Source organism: Habropoda laboriosa, unplaced genomic scaffold (genome assembly GCF_001263275.1).
Source record: "Habropoda laboriosa isolate 0110345459 unplaced genomic scaffold, ASM126327v1 scaffold326, whole genome shotgun sequence".
Taxonomy (NCBI): Eukaryota; Metazoa; Arthropoda; class Insecta; order Hymenoptera; family Apidae; genus Habropoda; species Habropoda laboriosa.
The window spans coordinates 24,996-49,519 of NW_017100420.1; the positions used below are offsets into that span (position 1 = coordinate 24,996).

The following is a 24,524-nucleotide window of genomic DNA, read 5'->3' on the forward strand; positions in this document are numbered from 1 at the left end:
TCAGATTCTGCTCACAACTATTTGTTTCTATTAATGATATGTATTCTCATTTGTGGCAACGTCCGCGGGGGGTCTATTTACGTAAGCCTGGCAACTCTTGGCCCTCGAGACGAAGAGTCAAATGATGTTTTCCAAACCTCTCTGTTTTTTTCGTTCTCGAGGGCAAGAAAAGTGTTTTGACAATGCCCCCCCTTTCTGGAATTTTTCCCACAGCAAGCAAGGGGCTATTTAAGTGAACCCTGAAAAAGGAACGAGGAGTTTTGTCGTAAACCTTTGATCTACGCTGTTTCTCTTGCAATCCACACGCGTCGTTCGCATTCTTGTAAAAATTAGTTTTTAAGTGTTGGTTAAAATACATATACAGTAGTGCACACATGAGCGTCCGCACTTTTGCACACTTAAGCGTCCATCGCTATCCCCACCAATTCTTGGAAATGGGACGTCGGAGTGGAGTTCGAGCGTGCCGAGTGAAACAAAATACTAGAGTAAATTCTCTACAAGTGTCAGTCAGTTTGGATTCTACAAGTGTCAGTATAGATGGTCCTGCGCCTATGTTGCGTCATTGCTGCGCCCATGTTATCTCGCTCGCAGTCAGTCAAGTGTCTAACGCTACACCAGTCGATTTCCTTTACGAGATTTCACGGCTCGACAATTCATAATAGAAAAATATAATTCCTTTAATTTTACTTTTTTTCATCTGAAATTTTTTTTAACATGTTGGTGAGATTTTTCTGATGAAAATGATATCAAACACGATATAATTTGAACAACATTTACTTATTACAGTGAAATACCTGGCCTAACAGTGAACGTGTTAATAAGTAAATGTTGTTCAAATTATGTCGCGTTTGATGTCATTTTCATCCTCACGTTTCATCCTTATCTTTTATTCGCTGTTCTTGTCCTACGTTTGGCAAACTACAAAGGCGGGCGCGAGGCTCGAAAACGTAGTCCCTGACTCTACAAGTGTCAGGTTTAGGTTCCTTGCGGACGGACACTTGTGGAGAATTTACTGTAATTCGATATCGACTCCTGAATGTGAACAACTGACATTTGATATATCGGTATCCCACTCAGACACATCTCCTCTCTTTTGTTTAGTTAAATTCGCAGAAATCATCTCCCCACTTAAGCGTCCGCAGTCGGTCCCGATAAGTCGGTCCCAGGATGAAATTTTCAGCGTGTGTATCAATGACATAGATCTACAAAACGTATTTTTTAAATTTTCATTACGAGCTCAGATAAAAAAGTTGTAAAAACGACCTTTGCTATTTTCTTCGCGATTCCGACTAATTGCAGTTTTTTTAAAAATTTATGCAAACGTCAGAATGACGGTAAAAAACCATTTCTCTAAGCCTTATAAAAATGGCGGTGCAAAGTTAAATTTTTTACTTCTTCACGTTAGCGCGAGGGTGAGTCTCTGTTCGCCCGTCCCTGGGCGCGGGCTCTACGCGCGCTCTGATTGGCCAGTGTTTTTCGTTAATAATTCAAAAACGAAGCTTCAAGCAACATTTTGGTAAAGGAAAAAGTTGTTCAGAGTCACCCTAGCAACTCCCCATTTCCGGGTGCTCGAAGAGTTACGGGACACCCTGTATTAAGAGCGTAAATTGCACAAATACGCTGTCGTATGGTTTTCAGATGTTGCTCACATTCAAAGGATACGGTTTAACGACAAAAAGTTATTTATATTGCACATTAATTACAGTAATTTTTAATTTGATGCAATCATGAGAAAGTTATTTTTTTAATCATCTACAGTCGAAAGTTAATTTTCGTGTCTATTAGATTATAGAAAACATGAAATGAAGACTAGTAATAAGTAATAAAACTAGTATCTTTTTATAAACAGTGCTTTTGATTTACGAAGGATTAAACATTAAAATTCTCTGTAGAGAGTTATCAATAAATTTAACAAATTTTCTAATTACAGATGTTACTGTTGTGCTCTATCTTTTTTCCCGCAATCGGCTTTACTATGGCATGATTTAGCTTTATGCTATTTCAAGCAACTACAATTTGATCCGTCGGTTGATCATAAAAATCTTGCCAGTAAATGTCTTGCGGCTGCGAAACATGCTGTAAGACTATGTCCTTCGTCGTGGTTACATTGGAATCTTTTAGGTGTTATTTGTATGTCACCGTACATAAAGAATTACGCTTTGGCACAACATGCTTACGTCATGGCAATTGACAGGGAGTTAAATAATGCTATGGTGTGGTCTAACTTGGGAACTTTATATCTATGCATAGGTATTTGAAAGTTTCAATATATACAATAGTAACAAATACACTATATTATGTGTAATTAAATATGATAGAGTTTATTTGTGAACCTCAACTGCGTGCCTGAATATTTATGAATAGAAGCGTATGTACATATAATTACACACAATACTCAACAAATTCGGCGAAAATTGGCAAATTTCATTAATAATATCTCTTTAACACGTTCGCTGCCACAGAGGCAGCATATGCAGCTCAAAATTGCCCTGCGTGCCAGTGTTGACAATGTTTTTGCCGCTCCTATGCGATGAATGACTACCGCCACGATTCAATCTTCCGTTGAACGCTGAGGCAGTATGTGATTGGTGACACACAGGATGTCCCTTACGATTTTCGGATGGCAGCGAATGTGTTAACACTATTAAGCTACGAGAAGAATGTTACAAAATATTTTGTTCAGAATCACTTCTATTAGAAATGGTTGCTAAATTTTTAATCACGTGTTAGAGAATATCGTGACACTTTTCATACATATAGAGATTTTCGTGAAATGCCTAAGTAAAAGTTCGTGTAATTATATATTTTACTATGCAGCATAATTAAATGTTAAATTATCATTTTATAACTGAAGAGGTATTCACTGTTTAAACAATGTCGTATTTTCCAAAAATTTAATTTTTCACTTTTTAAATATTAACTGGTTCTTTCATTTATAAAAAACTTTAAATTCATATGAATTTACGTGAATTTTCTATAACAGGAAAATTACATAAAGCAAACGAGGCTTATCGTCAAGCACAACGTGAAGATCCAGCATATGTAAATAGTTGGATAGGACAAGCTTTAATTGCTGAATTGATGGGCAGAAAAGGAGAAGTAATGGATTTATTCAGGCATGCTACAGAACTAGGATATCATAATCAAGCAGCATTGGGATATACGCATTCGGTACTTAATGTGATCTTAAATTACGATACTAAGGACGCTTTAAATACATATATACTAGAAAATATGCACGGTATACATGTTGCGACTGACGTTATGACCTGGTATGTAGGTAAGTTTATATTATTTTTCACATATCATAGCCATAAGTAGAGTAACGTTGACTTGAATGTTCCTGGCTCAATCTGGTCAGCGACATTGAGCTGAGTAAGTAAACTATGTGTTGCTTCAGCTGTTCAGTTTTACTAGGTTCTGGTTCACTTGGCTGAGAATACGTCGTGAACAAGACCAAGGAACCTGTGGGAATAGATAAAATAGTGTAAAATGTTACTTATAAGGGAACTTCGGTAACCCAAAATGTCCGATTTGTTTGAAACTGTGTGGGTTTGTAGGGGACCTCAAGAGAAGTATCGGGCAATTTTTTTTTTGGCCCAATTTCGGTTCTTCGGGGTGAAAACAGCCCCCCCTGGCCGTGCGGGTAGGCCTCTCGGTAGTAGACCGCACGTTAAACTGCACACTGATAGTGTACTTTTATGTGGAGAATTTTCTTAAAAATCGATATACATAAAAAAAAATGCAAATCCATTAAAAGAAAAGGTGTACATAAATTTTTAAATTGCATCCTTACATTTACTAAAAAAGTAAATTTGTAGGAAGATAGATTTCTTCTTGTACCATTTAACTTTTTTCTATCTTTAACCAAACACGAGATATAATCCAGCACAATTGCAGGCACACCCTGTGTATTATCTTTATATTGTTATATGTATATACGTTATTTGAAATTGTTTGTAACCATTAATTAAAGGTATTATTAAGGGTATTTCAAAAATGTGCAATGTCTGGACACCGTTTACAGATGACCATTATGGTAGTTAATATAGTGTTACAAATGCTTTCATTGTAAGAATGATTATAGTCACTTGTGACTGTTCAATCTTTCTACTCCATAGAGGGTGGCTCCGCTAAATGGGATAACCTAAATATCTGCTTGATTTGTCGTTGTATGAAAAAACTTCTCAGGACAAAGTTACGCTATTTCAGGGGGCACATGTAATCGTGCAACGGTTTTTTTCACACGATCATTCTTTTACGAAATTTAAAGGTTATCGCTATTTTTTTTAATGGAACACGCATTCCGCACTACTGTACAGTGTACGCGCTTTTTCGAGTTTGATCTCTGCTATGTTGAAGGAGTTCATTAATTTATAAATTTATTTTACATATTGTATATTTGATTTTACATATCGTATTATTATCATATATTACAGAGCGCCATCCAAATGATTGTTATGCTCGAAATGCATATGGATTATTATTAGAAAGGCAGAAGCTTTATAAGTCTGCTGTAGAACAATTTGCAGCAGCTTTACGTATCAGTATTAATGACGAAAAGGATTTAGTATGTATCAACTTAGTACGTGTACTAATACAACTTAAAAAGTATAACGAAGCCATAAAATTATGTGAAACAGTTAAGAAAGCCAACTATAATTCCCAATGTCATTTAGCATTAGCTTTATTTAAAGGTAATTATTTCCATGTTAATATGTATATATTAATAAGTCACATGCAAATTTTAATGAAATCTATCTATGATGTAGTACTCAAAAAGATATTCGAAACGAATTTTTTTTTTTCGACTATTATCCACATCTGGTGGATGAGAGTGATGCTTAACGTGTTCGCTGCCACCTGAAAATTGTAGGGACATGCCGTGTGCCACCGATTCATAGTCTCAGCTAGACACGTAAGTAGCACACTCACGCTGTCTTAACGTTCAACGTCGTCCATCGCACAGGGAAAGTCGCGGCGTTGATCGATCAACGGCATTGGGACTCTGGGCAAAACATTTCGACGGTGGCAGCGAATGTGTTAAAATAGGGATGAAAATCATATTTCCTAAAATTTCTCAAAAACTATTGGGTACGAAGAAGTGGTTTAAATAGCAAAATTGAATGTTTTGAAACGAGACATTCAACTATGTAAAGTGTTCCTCGAATCGGTGTAACGGCATTCGGAACCGGGGTAAGGGAAGTTATCACGTTCTCGAGCACAGTGTTTATGAGACTGCGGAAACTCGCTCCAGCGTAGTGAGGTAGAGACAGGGTTTGAAACTGTTAAATGTCGGTCTTGACTGTCGTAAGACTACTCTCAGTTGTTAAAGTTTAACTTTATTTCACACTTTTTACAATGATTCTGGATACAATATGAACAGAGGTTCGTTCCTTACTCGTTTACAAGAATTTACTAACAATGAGTTAGGAATGGTTGAACCGTAATCGAGTATGGAGCGAATTATTGCTCTGTACGTTTCTATTAGAGTTTCTTGATCAGCCCCCAGTTTTTCTTTTTGTAAACACTTTAATGATGTCTATTCTTTTAATGCAGGATTTTTTAAGTATTTCAAATGTGGTATCCACGACAGCTTTTTATCAAGAATGAGACGAATTGAAAATATAATTTAAGTACGTATTTATGCTGTTTTATATATTTCCGATCAATGTTAAAAAAAATTACCCGTAAGTCTCGGTGAAACTCCTACGTCCCATACTATAAATCAATGATTTTCACATTATCACGCATTCCAAACGAGTAGCCTCCCAATCCGAACTACATATAAAATAGGCTATTTTAACCCTAAAAAAAAATTCTACGACAAGTTTGAAACACCCCCGGACTTAGAGGGTTAATGCAAATGGGCGATAGGTATCTGGCTTTGGTTTGCTTTTGTTAGATTTTAGGATTGGGATTACTACAGCTTTTCGCCAGTTATCGGGAAAAACTTTGTGGGACCATATGCAGTTATACAGTGTCCCGTAAATAGTGGTACAAGCGAGCAGGGGTGATTCTACGTGAAAAACTGAATCGAAAATGTCGAATAAAATTTTTTCCTAAGAATCCTTGTTTTCGAGAAAATTGAATTTAAAAATTCGTCCAGCGCGCATACATTTAACTATCTCTCAGCTTTACATTTGTACTAATAAACAATACCAATGTTATGATAAGTATCGATAATACATTTATTAACGATTTCCTGAATTTTCATTACTAAACGATCGTTGAAAGTGTTAACGCATATAAATCCTTGCTCTTTGAATCGGAGAGTCGTGAACTTGATGATACGGTATTTTGACGCTTTAATTGTGTAAAAACCTGTACGATTTTTTCTTTTAGCTGCAGATTTGCACTATCTTCTGCGTAGACTATTTCTTTGCAAAATGTTACATTGCCACCGTTTCTTTTTAATTCAATTTTCTCGGAAGCAAAGCCTCGTATGAACAAATTTTATTCTACATTTTCGATTTAGTGTTTCGCGTACAATCACCCCCTGCTCGCTTGTACCACCAGTTACGAGGCACCCAGTATACATATATTCAGAAGGTGGTTTATTCCAGATTCTGGAAGAATTTGTAGAAGTAGATTTAGGATATTGTCTGGGCCAGGAGCAGAGTTTTTTATTGTTTGGAGAATGGTGTGAATTTCATTGATTGATATTGGTAGATTTAGCATGAGGTTGGTGGTGATCAGATCTGAGTGATTAATAATGTCTTTCAGGTGAGAATCTTGAGTAAGATCATTTGCAGAAAAAGATGGGCTGTAGTTACTGTTGCTGGAGTTTTGTTTGAATTTTTGATTGAATTTTTCTGCAAGTGTGTTAGCGATATCATTAGCTTGCCTTGCGGTATTGCTTCTTCAGTGTCAAGAAATTGAATTTTATATTAATTTTGAATTCAATTAAGTGTTCGATTGTAAGGTTTCTCTGCAGGATGAATGTGTGGGAGACGGGGGAATAAATGTACGCGTGATGATCGCGCTTGAAATCCTTTATTCGGAAAACCAGGCGAAATGTCTCGTGTCATTAGCCGATGTCGCTCGAGTCACTTTTGGCCGTTGACTGCTCTTCGCGTCGTCGGTCGGGACCCTGGCTGCCCTCGGAACGGATCTCAAGTGCCTCTCCGAGGACAGCCATCGGTATCGGCCCGCCACTGTACATATCGACGCCGACGAGTGACACGTCCGTTGCGTGACTTTTCGTTTACATTGTGGCGCCGTGCGCGCTGCAAGGTCCGCCACAAATGCATAGTGACTTTCTTGCAAAGCGACTTTGCATTCTTCGTTTTATCAAGGAACGGTTTTTTCCGATGTTTTGTGTGTTTGGTGGGCTCGAAGACTTTATCCTCTGCTGATGCTATAATTGATTCAAATCATTTGTTGTTTCACTGATCAGGGTTGGATTAATTTCGATGTTTGCTTCTTTCTCCGTAAGTTAGTGCGTAATGAAAGTTTGATATAATGGCCGTGTAAGGAAAAAGAATGACCAGGCGCGTATCTGAAGTTAAAACTTTATTAGTGTGGGTTCGCTTGGTTAGCCGTTACTCGGTGACTCTCTAAGCGAGACTGCCTTTCCGGCTAGGAGAGCCCCTTTGTCCCGCCGTTCCCAAAAAGGCGTCACCAAGGGCCTCGAGGGTTGGTCGCCGATGTTCGTGGATTAGCCGATGTCGCTCGAGTCACTTTTGGCCGTTGACTGCTCTTCGCGTCGTCGGTCGGGACCCTGGCTGCCCTCGGAACGGATCTCAAGTGCTTCTCCGCTTTCCGAGGACAGCCATCGGTATCGGCCCGCCACTGTACATATCGACGCCGACGAGTGACACGTCCGTTGCGTGACTTTTCATTTACATTGTGGCGCCGTGCGCGCTGCAAGGTCCGTCACAAATGCATAGTGACTTTCTTGCAAAGCGACTTTGCATTCTTCGTTTTATCAAGGAACGGTTTTTTCCGATGTTTTGTGTGTTTGGTGGGCTCGAAGACTTTATCCTCTGCTGATGCTATAATTGATTCAAATCATTTGTTGTTTCACTGATCAGGGTTGGATTAATTTCGATGTTTGCTTCTTTCTCCGTAAGTTAGTGCGTAATGAAAGTTTGATATAATGGCCGTGTAAGGAAAAAGAATGACCAGGCGCGTATCTGAAGTTAAAACTTTATTAGTGTGGGTTCGCTTGGTTAGCCGTTACTCGGTGACTCTCTAAGCGAGACTGCCTTTCCGGCTAGGAGAGCCCCTTTGTCCCGCCGTTCCCAAAAAGGCGTCACCAAGGGCCTCGAGGGTTGATCGCCGATGTTCGTGGCGGCTCAGTCCTCGGGCCCGATATCGCCTGCTCCTAATACAATGAACATCCGGGCTAGCCGCCCGAATCCCCGTCTCGACGGCGTCCTCGATTTCTCTTACAGCCGCTTTGATTTTTCGATGTTCCATTTTGGCTGGTGGAATATTAGAGAAGGAGTGGAGTTGTTTTCGTGGGTTATCTTGATAGGGAAATGATCGCTGTCGTGTAAGCTCTTGATGGTTTCCCAATGTAGTTGCTGGGCTAAATCTGGGCTGGATAAGGTTAGGTCAATTGCACTCATCTTTCCGTTATTGACATTGAAATGAGTTGGAGATCCGGTATTTCACACTTTGACGTCCATTCTCATTACGTCACTTCGCCGGGCGAGCGGTAGTCGGCAAATGTCAACGTAATAGCTAATAACACTTTAATATTTTTTTTCAAGAGAATGGTTGAGTTGCGACCCATGTTTCGTTTGACACTTTTTCTCCTCGCGATAAGCAGAATACGATACAAGCAAATGTGTGTGAAAATCATGCTCGAGATCAATTTTTTTAACGGCCATATATCGTGGGTTGTGAGAATCACTGTACCCCCTATGTCTTAACGTGTGTGCTTTATGTTCGTTAGGGTAGGTAAGGTTTGCTCGGCTATAGTGATATTTTTAAATATTAATAACTAAAAAGCGAAGCCTCTAACGCAATTTTTTATTCTTGATTTTCGTCTTGTATCGGCTTCTAGAATCGCCCCTTAAATTTTTTACCAACAATTGCCGAACATCCTGTGTTTGAAAAAAAGAATAGATACGTACAAGGAGAACATAAGAAGTGTAACTCTCGGACTTCGATGAAATTTTGCACGTCGATAAAAAATCGAAAGATGTACGCTCAATAGTTTTCGAGATATTTAACAGTAAAGGTTAAATTCATCTGCTGGTGCTGTAAAAATCTAGAATAAGTGGCAAAATCAAACAGGTCGCTGATGTAACGGTTATGGCTAGTATTTAAACGAAGGGCTCCTGGTTCAAATCGAACTCAGGTTAAAATTGTTTTTCCATCTATATTGTTTCAATTTAATTTCCATATTACTTTAATTTCCATAATATATAAAAATATGTAAATGTGTTGTATAATTTTGAGTTATACAGGATATATATTCCGTGATGAAACCGACAATCTTCGCCTATGTATTTTTAAGGTCATTCTGAATAATTAATGTTATATAAACAATGGGTCATTCAGTTGCGTTATACAGATATGAGCCGAAATACTGATACGTCTTATAATCGCGTTAGAAGATTATATTCCCGTTCTGATGGGGATGAGCTGTTCGTCATCTCACAGGAGAATCTTGCAGAGATTTTCTGCAAAACTATCTACCCTTGTATTTCGAAAACGTGTCATTAGAATCATGACGCCGCACGTGGATATACCACGACGGAACATCTCCCCATGCTACCAGGGACGTAATGAAACTTTCGCTGGTCGATGAATAGGAAGAAGTGGACTTGTGGCATGGTAACCATGGTCACTTGACTTATCCTGTTTAGATTTTTTCTTTTTTTCTTTTTACGTGGGGAAATCCTCATGGACTCCCCGCCCCCGGTCTAACCCCACGGTGGCCATCCTGGACATTCCGGGGGTGGGCCCGGGATCTCGAACGAACGCAACCGGACCCACCCCACGCCGGGCCCCTCCCTCGAGATGTTCAAGGAGGGAGGGGCGCCATCCCGGAGGGGGTCTAAAGGACCCCCTCTCTAGTCCGAGGCGCCGCCGGGACCACGCCGGCTACGCCCCCACCGCGGGTCGCGTGCAATGGGCTGTCGAGTCCCCCCTCGGCCCCGGCCGTCCGCACAAATACTTGGGCCTGCCCTGCCTCCCGTTAAGGAGACGGGGCCTCCCTGCGCGGGCGGCCACCAAACCGGAACCCGGCGGGAGGAGAGTACCTTCTCCCCTGGGCCCGTGCACTCGAGTTCCTCGGAGTCGTGAACTTCCGTACCGCGACCGATGGAAAAAGTCGGTCGCGGCTCCTGAGGTCTAGATTTTTTCTTATAGAGTTACATGAAATCGAGGGAGAATTCAAATAGAAAGCCTGATACACGTGGACTGCTAATAATAAGCATCAATGAATCCGCTGTTAGTATTAGTAACGATCTTGCTGATATTCAATGGAAGTGCGTCTATTTGCGTACATAGAGGTACGAGGTGCACATTTTCAACAATACGTATAAATATCAGTGCAATATGTCAGTGTCAAATACAATTTCACAAAATTTGGAATAAATAAAAGTTAAGTAGCTTGAACGCGTCTGATTATTTGTAATTTATATCAATACATCTTCTGTATCTTGAAAACGATGACGAATTGATTCATGGTATATAGAACGCGTTTTGCTTGGAATAACATTCTAAACATGCTGGCGAAGATTGTCGGTTTTGTCGCAGAACACCCTGTATAAAGAGCGGAAGCTTTATCAAATATTTAAAATAGAAAGAGAATTACGCCCACCGCAAATATAATATAATATTCAGTTCGAAAAAAGTTCGTAGCGTTTTTAAAGTGAAAAACACTCGGACAGCCACGCTTGGGTCCGTTTGGACCCCACTTTGATACTTGCTGCCGTGCATCCTTTGTTTACGTTAAAGCGATAACGAAGTGAGCGTGCCTTAAAAGATGCATTTAAATAATATATAGTAATATAAAATTGAAACGAAAATTTATTTGGGTCCAAATTGACCCAGGCGTAACCGCATGCGTAAGTCGCCCGACGGCCCGCCGTCCGAGTGTTAACGACAATGTCTAGATATTTGTAGATAGATTTAATCAACCACATACGTGCCATTTTGTTCCACTATCTTTCACCATCTTTGAGGCAGTTTCATGATTCTATCCTTCCGGAACTTGGCATCTTTCTGGGCGGTGAACTGGTCTACATATATAGGTGGTTCGACAACAAACACTACGAACTTTTGTTCCAACCCAATATTTATCATGTAATTATAGTGTGCTAAATATTATAGTTTGAAAAATAAAAATTTATTTTTATATGCAGAAAAATTCGCGAATTTTAGCAATTTGCATTAGCAACGTTCCGTTCATTCGTAACACTCGACGGCTTGTTTCCTATGACATGTTGTTTAAAACACATCTCAGCCTTTTCTAAATCAATTGACAACACTTTTTTTTTAGCCCATACATATTACATTATAAATATACACCCATCCCTCCATTTACGCGGATTGACCGTTCCGCGTTGATTTTTTTTTACGCGGATAAAAATCGCGTAAATAGAGCCTGCTTGTATTAGGTTGTCCGTAATTTAAACCATCGTATCTCTGTTTCTAATTGACATAGTGACAAAAGGTAAACGGTACTTTCCTCGACAATTAAAGGTGAATCCAACGCACTGCTCAAATTTTTTGTAAGATGAACAGGGATGGATATAAGTCGAACTATGTTCTCTGCATTGGAGCGAGGATGTTGAATTTTTCGTGGCAACGCTCCACGGCAGAAAATATAGTTCGCCTTAGAAGTAATTTCAGGGATACATCGGATTTATCTTCGAATAACGAGTAAAATACCTTTCGATTTTTGTCGCTATCTCAATTAGAAACAGAGATACATCAGCTTGAAATCTTCCGATATTTCGTTACGAACTTTCCGAACCACCCGGTATGTACTTCCTCATTCGCCTTATGAATAATTTGAGGAGTGCGTTGGGTTCGTCTTCAAATAACGAGTCAAATACCTTTTGGTTTTTGTCGCTATCTCAATTAGAAATAGAGATACGTCAGTTTGAATTTTTTCTTAAATTACGAAACGAACTTTTCGGACAACCTGACATGAAAAAAAAAAAAACATGGTAAGAAAAATAGGTGTAAGTTGTAAAAACATTTAAATCGCATAGGTTAATAAAAAAAATAGTGATATTTCAGAAAACCAAAATAAGTATCTGTACTGTAAAACTTAAATTGTAGGACAAGAGGTTAGAAACAAAACCCCAGAAAAGATCAGAGTTATGTAATTAGTATGTTCAAGTAAGAATTTGCGTCTCTCTTATATGTAATAAATTCAATGAAAGTTTATAGAAAACTGAATCTATCTGACCGCGTAAATGGAGGGATGGGTGTAATTTGCAGTAAATTTAATTGCAGATTTATGTATTTTATTCTACGTATGCAAAATTTGTTTTCCCTCTAGCTGCACAATATGAAGAGTCCTATAACACCTATGAAACAACACTGCATTTGTTCACGAATACTGAAGAAGAAAAATCTTACATACTGTGTGCTATGGCTGCAATAGCATACACTTTTCGAAGAGTACACGATGCAAAAATTTTGCTTTTCCAATGTATACAAATACAGCCACCAGTTATAACAGGTCTCTTAGCAGCTGCATCACTAGGAATCCTACACAGAGACGTCAATTTAACCACCTTAGTATTGAATGAATTGAAATCGTATGAAAGTCATCCTGAATATGGTCATCATGTTGTCAACTTATCTGCATATGTTCATTTACTTAGAAATGATATAAAAAGTGCTACTATCGTTCTTTCGAAAGCAATCTTCATGTACCCTGGTAAGTAATTACGCAAAAACATAGTGAAACATGTGATAGGGATGTAATAACTGAATGCGAGCTATTCCATGTCACATTACACAAAATGGATTTATACCAGATTACCTTACAATATACATTATTCTTATGTTTTGTTCACAGGTGACGTAAAACGTTGGATACGGCTACTCAGGCTTTTATTCGAAACAGATTTGCAGGCGTTTAATAAATGTGCTGAAAAAGTATTGTATTTCAGTAAAAATATTCCTACTGAAAGTGTTGCACATATTGCGTGTGCATTATCTTGTAGTTGTTTCACGCAACGTTTCGAACCGAAAAATATTAGATCCTTGCAAAAACTTTTATTTACTTATCCTGGCAATATTGAAAGTTGGGCTACGTTCATAGCGGCATTTCTATGGAGGTTTGTCGATGAATATTGTATTTAATTTAAAGAACATTTCAGTGCATCGTAAACATGTTTATGGTTAGAACTTCATCTATTGACATGTTATTCATATTTATACAAGCCACCCTATTTTAATCTACTAACACAGAATAAGTGTTTCGGTAAATACAGGGTGTCCTGTAACTCCTCGAACACCCGGAAATGAGGGGTTGCTGGGGTGACTCAACAACTGTTTCCTTTACCAAAATGTTGTTTGAAGCTTCATTTTTGAATTATTAACGAAAAACACTGGCCAATCAGAGCGCGCATAGAGCCCGCGCTCAGGGACGGAGAACAGAGGCTCATTCGCGCGCGATTCCGACTAATTGCAATTTTTTCAAAAATTTATACAAACGTGGGAATGACGGCAAAAAACCATTTCTCTAAGCCTTATAAAAATAGCGGTGCAAAGTCAAAATTTTCTAACAGCGATCGATAACCGAGAAGTCACGCGTACGCATTTGTTCACGATCGCGCGCGGATGAGAGTCAGCGCTCCCGTGCAATAATTTCCAACGCCAACCCGACCTTCCAACCATCAAGAAGCGCGGGAAGCTGCGTTATCAGACACTTTGATCTCGTAATCGTCACAACGTTTTTTACAATCAATTTTTATAATTAATTTAGCTTTATTTAGTGTTATTTATAAACATTCATATTCAGTGAAAATGTACAATCAAAAGAAACAAGCGCGGTCGCGCCGTTTGGCACTTTCCGGTCAGATTTCTGCAATGATCCGTGGCACTTAAAGAGTTAACAAGTAGTATTATCCTATGGTACGATTTTTTTCGAAAGTCCATCGGTGCACTTGCAACGTGCAACTGCACGTTTTTTTAAAAAGGAAACATACAATTTTTTTTACATACATTGACTGTTCGAATAATTTTGTGAATAAAAGGTATAAGAAGAGGTCATTGAAAACTCAATATTTTACGAGATGTTTCACTTTCTTCAAAAATTTACAAGTACTCAAACGTTTCACCGTTACATTCTAAATATTTTTTTCAGATGTTTCTTCACGTAAATTTTCGAGAAAAGTGAAATATCTCCTAAAGTATCTATTTAAAGTTTTCAATAACCTCATCTTATACCTTTTATTCACAAAATGATTCGAAGAGTCAATTTATGTAAACAAAATTTTGTGGTTCCGTTAAAAAAAAGAGCGCAGTTGCACTTTACAAGTACACCGATTTGCTTTCGAAAAAAATCATATCATAGGATGATAGAGTTTGTTTAAAAAAAGTTTCTTTTCGAACTTCACTTGGAATAGAGCTTAAATTGCCTGTTCCACTTGCTAGAATCTCCTTGTATACTCAAATGAGTAATCCATAAGCACATGTAACATGATTTTTCAGAAGAATATTCATGCACAGGCCCAATTATCCTGCAAAAAGTTGGTAGAAGAATAGATGTGCACATCTGCATAAATTATTGATGCTATATGTAATTTTTTCTTCCATATGTGTTTAGGTAACTTTTAAAAAACCATTTACAGGTATGCAGATAAGAGCTGTAATATCGATGGTACGTGGCTTTTAGAATTTCTGTCAATTATGGAACGTAATTACCAGCCATCAAACTTAATGGCTAAATGGATAAATGACAGTAAACTAAAACTGGAACAGCTTAATCAATCTACAAGCCAGTCGTGAACAATGATGTGAATGTCTATGTTGGGTCAATTACGACCCATATAATTTTGGTAATATATGTGCTTTAGATACAGTTTTTGATATGTTTTCCATACTAAATATAATCTTATAATACTTATAATAAATAGGACGAGAAATATATTCTTTATTTTCTTCATCTATACGTACTCTACATATGAAATAATATTTGTAGAAATCAAAATAAATACTACCTTCAGCGCTGTATTATTTTAACTTTCTATATATTCACTAAAAGTATACATAGTCTCTTAGATTTTTTTTATTTTATTGGCACTTGAAAGTCTGTACGCAGTAATGGTTTATGTTAAAGTAATAAAATTGATTCATGCAGATGAATGTCAACTATATTCTTTTAGTTACTATTAAAAAGATAAGAACGAATCAAATGTAATCCAGCAGCCACTAAGAACTATCAACATAAAGTGTACGCCAAAAGTCAAAGATCGGCGAAACGTAGCTGTGATTGGTTACTCCTTATCAAGACATCTTCTAAGTTTCGTTTAAACCAGAAACGTAATTTGACCTGCCGAAATAAAGAAAGAATTCCCTGCACTACATCTACGATCTACACCCTTGACACCGATCGGCGCCATCCGCAGTGAACGTCTTGACACATTCACTGCTACTAGAAAATCGATAATAACACGCTGGGCAATACATTCTGGATCGCATATGCTGCGTCGATGGCAGCGAACATGTTAAAAAAAGTTATTCATTTATGCATTATACAAATAATATAAATGAATAGTACTTGTTACATATAAATGAAATTATGTCCTACTTATTTTATCATATTATATTTTCACTGTATATTTGATTGATGTAACTGTATTTGTAATTGGGGGTTCTAAAGGATTGAAAGAATAAAATGTGTGTAAAAAAAAGAAGAAAAAATAAAATGCATGATATACACCTATCCCCCGATTTACACTGAAGATGTTCCTTAGAAAACTGTGTAAATCGACAACAAACTAAAATGTGCATAATTCAGTCATTTATTTCAACGTAAAATAAAACTAAATATATCTTAAAAAACATAAAAATAACGGTCTATTCATAAAATGATAAAAATATAAAGGTATATGTATGTAATTCATTTTACATATAGAAACAAGAAGTATAAATTAAAAAATTTAACCAAAAATTTAATTACTGTTATCACTTTCATAGACTATTAATTTTTTATTCCTGGTTGGTATGATATCACTTTCATCACTCGATAGTACTTGATGCAATTCAAGTTTGATGTTAGATGAATTAGGAACAATTTCAGATCGGCCAGCCTTGGTAATGAAATCTGTAATTAACAATTGTGTTTGGTTTTTGATCAAATCTTTATAGACCTCCTCATATTGAAACCGTGTAAAAGTGAAATCATATAAATAAAGTACAGTGTAAATCAGGGAATAGGTGTATTAAAAATTTCTTAAAAGAGAGATACATAAGGGTCAGAATTAACAACTTATCAAATTCTACGATTTTACAAAATGGGGTTTCACAAGGTTCTATGCTAAGCATAACATTATATTTAATCTCAATCAACGCCATTCTTTCCCAAATATGCATACCAGTCAAAGCCTTCCTCTTTGCAGACGATTTAACCATCTCATATAAAGGAATACACACCGAAACCACGGAATACATACTTCAAAACACACTAAATATACTACAAAACTGGGCAGCAAAAAATGACTTGAAATTTTCCAAAACCAAAACTAAGTATATTATTTTCTCTAAATGACATACTCCACCTAAAATCAAGTTGATGCTGGGCAACTCAGAACTCAAAGAGGTCACTGCAATTAAAATCTTAGGTATGATATTCGACAATAAACTAACTTGGAAAGCTCACATCACAAACCTCAAAAATGAATGCAGCACTCGTCTAAATATTTTAAAAATACTGTCAGCCAACACTTGGGGAGCAGACAAAAATGTCGTAATAAAATTATATCGATCTATTGTGAGATCTAAGTTGGATTACGGCTCAATTATTTACAATGCAGCAAACAAATCCACCCTAAGAAAATTAGGCACCATACATAACACCACCATGAAAATAGCAACCAGGGCATTCAAGACCAGCCCCACCTTAAGTGTCCTAAAGGAAGCCAACGAGCTACCTCTCAAATATAGAAGAAAACTCCTAAGCCTCACGCAGGCTATAAAAATCTCCAGCACTCCAAAAAAATCGTCATTTAACAATACATTCACTGACCGCCTTATCGACAAATATGAATACGAACAAGAACTAAATATCAAATTCACCCCTACCATTTCGCATAAGATACCTACCGTCCTACCGTGGATTATACTTCCATTGGAAATAGATTTAAACCTATCAGTATTCAACAAAACAAATACTAATCCAGAGACATACCGTTGCATAGCCATAGAAACACTTGATCACCATGAGAACTACACTCTGTTCAATTTAAAAGTAACCTCGCTCTCGAACCGATTTTCGTCCGTTCTGCGCAGTTCCCACTATGTACTACCTACCGATGTGATATATGCGATTGGTCGTAGCGCCATTTCGGCTAGGCCCAAAACTGACGACAATGTAAACAGTGCATAGAGTGGAGAGTATCTACCCAGTGCACAGTGGGCCAGAAATCCCCCAAAACTGGCCAAAAGTCGATTTGAGAATTAGCGTAAAAAAGACATATCATCATACTCAGGAATAGTTAATGTACATATCTACAAAATATTTTGTTGATTCAACAATTCCTGTTCCATTGGCATTGATCTAAAGTTGGAAAACGCTTTGAAATTGCTGGTATGTCTCTTTCTGGTAACATGAATGTTATTCATCAATTTATGTATAATTTATGAAATTTTTTGTTAATTTATTCATTTATAGATACATAGCAATTAAGAATAACACAGATAAGTTACGAAAGTTTACTAGAAATTGTAATATTTTATTCTTTATTGTCATACTGTAACCATATTTCGCAGTATGTTCACATTTCAATTCAGGGTTCCCCTAAGTTCGTTCCCCTAAGTTCCACCTTTTATCAAGAAAAATGAAGCTTAAATGTGTTCTTTGGAATGTATACTATAAGATAGAGCTGCTCCATTTTGCTCCTTTTGATATCCTATTGAAATAAATATTATTTAATAGCGGTCGTACGCGCGCAGTTGGATACTAGACTACGGTCAAATATACACACCGGGCGGAACAGGTAAAGGCTGTTTTCTCAGAAGCCATTGCAGATATCAACTTGAAACTTTTAGATGTTAAATGGTATATAGGGATTAACATTTTAGAATGTAAGACATTGTGGGGGTGAGTTCCTTAAGTGAGATGGCATATTAATTTTTCCATATTCGGAAAGATGTTATCAAACCTAACAACTTTTTATCTAAGGCATTTCTTTTTATTCTGCATAGTTAAGGAGTTATAGCGGAAAAACCTTACAGAAGGGGAATTTCGTGTCTGTGTCGAAATATATCAAATGATATTCGTGGTTTATGGCATGCTATTAAGCTATTCAGCCCGAGAAGCAAGAATAATTATAAATCTAACAAAGCAATTCTAACGATCTTCGTCAGGGTGTACTTTAAAACATACAAACAATAAATGAAAATACCATATTTTTGCAGTTGATTGTGCCATAAAGCGTTCTAAAGAAGATCTAACATATAAGGTAATTTATTGTTGTCAAATGTTATAAATTTTAAAAAATTTTTGGTTTTTCTTTACTTGAAAAGCATAACGGGAGATAAGCTCTTGACTCATTGACTGAAATGCTTCTCATTTTAACATTTTTCTAGCTTGTATTTAACTGCGAGGTTATAAAATGAAAATACAGAACAATTAAAAATGAAAAGTAAAACGAATAAAGTTTAAAAGATTCTAAATCCATTCCTTCATTCCATACACGCATCCCTCACATTCGCACATCACCTCCAATGCACACCCCTACTTTCGGGTTTTCAAACAAATTTCAAACAAAAGTTAATCAGTATTCAGTTGACAATAAATTGTGTTAATGAAAATTTACAAAAAAATTTTTATTCGATAAAAAATAAAGGTCACTACAATTTTTTTAAATAAAACCATATATTTTTTTATCTGCCAATCAAGGCATATTTGAATTCTCTTCAAAAAAGTATTGGAGAACTTAGGTCGAAAATTGATTAATTTAGAAATTATGATTTTTGTCCCGAACGCCCATATACTCGAAACACTGCGTCTCACCGAGATTCAAAGGGAATCTCCTAATTCTTACTCATGCGCTCAGGTTGCTCGAGCGTCACGGTGGTGACGTAGATATTTGGCGGAAAGAGCCGAACAGGCTTCGCACACGACAGAGCTACCGCTACACTTGTGTGAGAGCACAAGTACGGTATAGTGGGAGACGGCGATAGGTCGTAGTGGGGAGCCCAGCGCCCGCGATTCTGGCATCACTGCCCCCCTGGGGTGGGATTCCCACACTATCTCGCCTGTCCACTCTAGGAGAGACCAGGTGTCTTGGAGGCACCGATCCCACATTAATTATACCTAATTATACACATATATTGTAATATAGAAAATACTTTATTTTTAATAATGTTCAAGCATCAAGTATAATATAATGCCGTGCAGTTTTGCATGAAGTTATTTTGTGTGAGTACACAAAATTGTGTGGTGTAGGGTTCGATTAACCATCATGGAATTACGCGAATAAAGGCTGTTTCCCTCTTACCACATTCACTATGGACGTCTCGGATCTTGGATTTATTCTGCCGGATTCTGTCGCCGAGATTTATGGAAAGTTTGTTTCATGTGCTCTCGGTGTAATTCGATCGACTGTTTTGCTGAGCGTACATGCCTATTTGGATGTATTTCAGCATACAGTTTTGCTGCTGCATAAATGTCCTCATTACAGTGTCCGAGAATTAGAATCGCATCGACGCATACGCTTGGTGACGTAATTTTTCTCTTAATAATTACACTTGATAATTCACGATAGTCGATCGACAAAGTGATGTCAGACAAACAGACGACTGAAAATGTCCGCTGCCTTATTACTTATATATGTAAAGTGATTTTCGTTGTTTACAAACAGTTATTCTTGCGATCAACCGGTCATTTCGCAACAGACTAACAGTAATGCTTAGAAGTACTTAGTAGGAACGTTAATTCTCGTCTGTTTTAAAACTTTTTCGTCTTTGCGACTTTGGATTACTGAAACTTGTGCAACAAATGCTGAACTTGCTTTTCCTGTACTTTCTAAGAGTGGACTATATAAATTACAGAAGTAATAGATGTTGAAGTATAAAGAAATTTCAAACATTAATAATTATTTATCTTGTTATTATGTTAAGTTATAAATCATATTCTTGTCATAAAGGAGTAATAAAGTGGAAAAAACAGATATTAATATTAAGAAATGTTTGTCGATTCTACTCCGTTTAGTTGAATATTCCTTTATGTAAAAGGAATTATTATGGTATTACTAGCAGTTTTAATTTTCATTGTTTGTTATTATTTATTATTTTCTCTTATTAGACCTATAAGTAATCTTGAGAGAAATAATAAGTCTGCAACCGTAGTGGAAGTTCTTAATAATAAGGAAGTAATAGTGCAGGAGCGTCCTTATGATAAATTATCGAAAAAATATAAATTTGATAATGTATTTGAACCTTCTTCCAAACAGGTATATTTATTTCTACAATTAGAACATGTAGTTTTAAGTAAATAATATTTAATTATATAATTTTCAATTAACAGATTGAAGTATATAATATTGTTGTTAATCCATTGTTGGATGAAGTTTTGGCTGGATATAGTTGTACAGTATTTGCATATGGACAAACTGGTACAGGAAAAACATTCACAATGGAAGGAATTAACAGTGATTCAACTTTGCATTGGCAAAGTGTAAGTGATAATTCTTTTCTATAACATTATTTACATAATATGTACTCTAATATGTTGTCAGTAACATTCCTTATACTTGTATGTGTATTAGGTATTTGAAAACAAAAGTTTACCCACTATGAGTGTTTATAATGCTCGTTACATTTTTTAAAAAAGCTTAGTAAACATATTTTTGAAAATTGTAGTAAGAAAAGATACTACAATATTAAAATATAACATATAACAATATTACATGTAATTGTATAATTATAGGATTCATCTGCTGGTATAATACCAAGGTCTTTAAGTCATATGTTTGACAAATTGCAATTATTGGAAGCACAAGAATACACAATTAGAGTTAGTTTTCTAGAACTTTATAATGGAGATTTATTTGATCTTTTATCACCTAATGACGATGCAACTAAAATAAGGTACATATTACAAAGTATTTAAACTACATATAATTTTGAATTATTTAGTTATATTGTGATGCATTTTTTAATTCTATATTAAATACCCATTGAATAGATTGTATGAAGATACATCAAAGAAAGGTGCAGTAATCATTCATGGGTTAAATGAAGTAACAGTACACAATAAAAGTGAAGTGTACAAAATTCTTGAAAAGGGATCAGAAAAGAGACAAACTGCTGCAACATTGATGAACGCTCAATCTAGGTCATTACCTTTATTTTTTATTACTATTGAAATCTAATTTCACTTAGAAGTTGTATATTTCTGTGATTTTTAATATATTTTTATTAATATCAATATATAAAGTTTAATAAAATGATTATAGCCGGTCTCATACAGTATTTTCAATTACTGTACATATGAAAGAAAATACTACTGATGGAGAAGAAGTTCTGAAAACAGGAAAATTAAATCTAGTGGACCTAGCAGGTAGTGAAAATATTGGAAGATCTGGCTCTGTTGACAAAAGAGCAAGAGAAGCTGGTAGTATTAATCAATCTTTGTTAACACTTGGCAGAGTTATAACAGCTCTTGTTGAAAGGGCACCTCATATACCTTATCGGTAACAAAAACAGATATTCTATTTCTTTACAATATGAAGGCTAATATAAGTTGTTGCATTTTTATATCTTATATTGCACAGGGAATCAAAACTTACAAGATTACTACAAGAATCATTAGGTGGACGAACGAAAACATCATTAATTGCAACTATATCTGCTGCTAGTATTAATCTTGAAGAAACACTATCAACATTAGATTATGCACATCGTGCAAAAAATATTACTAATCGCCCCGAAATAAATCGGAAACTTTCGAAAAAAGAATTTCTTAAACAGTATACAGAAGAAATTGAAAGACTACGGAGAGACTTATTGGCAACGCGTGAAAGGGACGGTGTTTATCTTGCAAATGACAATTATCAAGAAATGCAAGCATTAATTTCTCAACAGACTAAGGAAATAGAAGAAAAACTTAATCATATAAAAGCACTTGAAAAAACTATGCAAGACAAAGAAGTAATTTACTTCTTAATACCAATTTTATTAATTATTTGTTATTGAATCTATATTTGGTTTTGTTATGTAGCTTTTTTTCTTTTTAGAAAATATATAACGAACTTGAATTACAAAATATAACTCAAATGAAAGAGTTACATGAAGCCAAAGTCAAATTAAATAGTGCTTCTAACGCTCTTAAATCGACAAATGGTCGATTAAAACTGGTAGCACAAGAACGGAATGAGCAAAAATATTTAGTAGAAAAGTATACAAATACAGAACAGTGTCTATTGCACCAAGCCCAAAATTTATTAAGCGTCGCAGATACAGCAACAGCAGATTCCCATAAGTTACATGATAAAATTGCTCGTAAGAGGTTCGTCTATTACATTTACATTTTTCTGATTAGCAAATATTAATTTTTACATTCCTAAACTATAAGAACATTATTTTTTAAAGACACGATTGCATGTTATGCGTTCCATAAATATGGTAAAATGAAACTTATTTTTTCAGTGAAACGGAGGAATCATTTGAAATGCTAGGTGAACAGTTTAAAAATAATGTTTCTAAATGTTTACAAGAAGTTGAAAAAGACATTTTAATGAATAAAGAACAATTAAAGCAGTTATGTACATCTATAAAAAATGACCTTGGTAACAAAAGTTTTATTATATCATAAACACTATCATAAATATTTATTGATTTTTATTATCATTGTACTCGTCAGGTATGCAAACTTCAGATAAATGTAAAAATATTGACACGACAATACAACGAATTTCAACAAATCTTCTTAGTCAACATTTGTCCGATACTAGTGATTTATCGAAAAATATAAATAAATCTGTACGTATTTATTATATTTCATAAAAATATCTTTATTTTTATGTAGTTTTATATATTTATGATTTTTTTAAACATTCCAGTATTCACATTATCAAAATTGGATGCAGGATGAAATAAAAAATTCAGGGAATGCAATAGAATCTGAACATGAATTACTAAGTATCGTTTCTGTAAAATTGGCGCAAGATATTGATAATATGATTGAAAATGCAATTGCTAAAAACTTACAAATCGTAAGAAGCAATGTATCTCAGAAATTAATGCAAACTTCAAGTACTATAAAAGAAATGGTAGATTCTGCTTGTAATTACGAACTAGAATCTTATGATCATATGATCAAAAATTGTAAAACTATTATGGAAAACATTGATGTGGTTCGTGAAAAACAAGAAGTAACTCAGAAACAACATTTATTTGCAAAGGTATAAAAAGTATAGTTTTATTATAACATTATTTATGATAAGTTTAGAGTTATTGAACCACTGTTTTTTAGACGATGGGAGATGTATTTTCCCAGTTCAATGACTTAAACAAAAGTGAGGAAGAACACTATTGTACTGTAATTGACAAATGTGATAATGTTAGTAACATTTGCAATAAAGTTAAAGATTGCATGATAAATAATTCTACTACATCTGTTAATGTGAAACATACTTTAGAAGAACAGATACAAAGTAACATTGAAACAATTAAAACTGATGTAATTCTTGAAACAAAACGGGTAATTTTCTAATTTAATAGAAAACACAATTTTGGTGTCATTTTCAAAGAATAATTTTTAAATATTAATCTATTATGTGCTCTATTTTATTTTATTAATAGAATGAAGAATTAGCTGACAGAACTACAGAACAAGGACAAAGTTTGATAAATGAATTGAAGTCAAGTATGAATAGAAGTTGTAATATATTGAAAGAATACAAGGATCTCGTTGAATGCAATATTAAAAACATGGAACCGAAAATAGATATCGATAAAAATAAAGTTCTTTTATTAGTTAATGTAAATTTAAAGAAAATCTCAAATTTAAATTGTGATGAAATACTAGAAATTAGTTTTTTTATGTAAACATTTATTTTTGTAGGATGCACATAATGTAACTTTAGATGCATGTAAAAATCATGAAGAATTCTTAAAAGACAGAAAAATCAAAGCTTCTGATACTTTTGAAGAAATATCCAAGAAATTGCAAAACCAAGAAATGGAATCATGCATATTAAATGATAAAGTTGTTGGACAATTGCAGGCAACGGTACATGAAATCAACAAATTCTTTAATCAAGATATACAACGTGATATTCCAACAGGTATTTTATTTTGTACAAGTTAATAAAAAAGAAACAGTTCCATAATTTTTTTTATTAACTTTTTTTTAGGGTCAACTCCTG

At 35.5% G+C, this 24,524-nt stretch overlaps 1 protein-coding gene across 1 annotated transcript in view; it reads left to right on the forward strand.

Moving 5' to 3' along the window:
• The window catches only part of LOC108575515 (kinesin-like protein Klp61F), a gene marked incomplete at its 3' end in the record, with an annotated part of 28,083 nt that extends 3,640 nt beyond the window's left edge, over window positions 1–24,443 (forward strand). The window contains exons 4-22 of the mRNA XM_017938332.1: window positions 1,931–2,250; window positions 2,984–3,280; window positions 4,440–4,697; window positions 12,476–12,859; window positions 13,001–13,262; window positions 14,781–14,933; window positions 20,459–20,606; window positions 20,681–20,830; window positions 21,083–21,243; window positions 21,341–21,492; window positions 21,611–21,848; window positions 21,930–22,305; window positions 22,392–22,663; window positions 22,804–22,943; window positions 23,018–23,136; window positions 23,217–23,558; window positions 23,630–23,857; window positions 23,959–24,138; window positions 24,221–24,443. Coding sequence (XP_017793821.1) covers window positions 1,931–2,250; window positions 2,984–3,280; window positions 4,440–4,697; window positions 12,476–12,859; window positions 13,001–13,262; window positions 14,781–14,933; window positions 20,459–20,606; window positions 20,681–20,830; window positions 21,083–21,243; window positions 21,341–21,492; window positions 21,611–21,848; window positions 21,930–22,305; window positions 22,392–22,663; window positions 22,804–22,943; window positions 23,018–23,136; window positions 23,217–23,558; window positions 23,630–23,857; window positions 23,959–24,138; window positions 24,221–24,443 — 4,403 coding nt within the window. The remainder of the gene's footprint in view (window positions 1–1,930; window positions 2,251–2,983; window positions 3,281–4,439; window positions 4,698–12,475; window positions 12,860–13,000; window positions 13,263–14,780; window positions 14,934–20,458; window positions 20,607–20,680; window positions 20,831–21,082; window positions 21,244–21,340; window positions 21,493–21,610; window positions 21,849–21,929; window positions 22,306–22,391; window positions 22,664–22,803; window positions 22,944–23,017; window positions 23,137–23,216; window positions 23,559–23,629; window positions 23,858–23,958; window positions 24,139–24,220) is intronic.
• Between the last annotated feature and the right edge of the window lie 81 nt (window positions 24,444–24,524).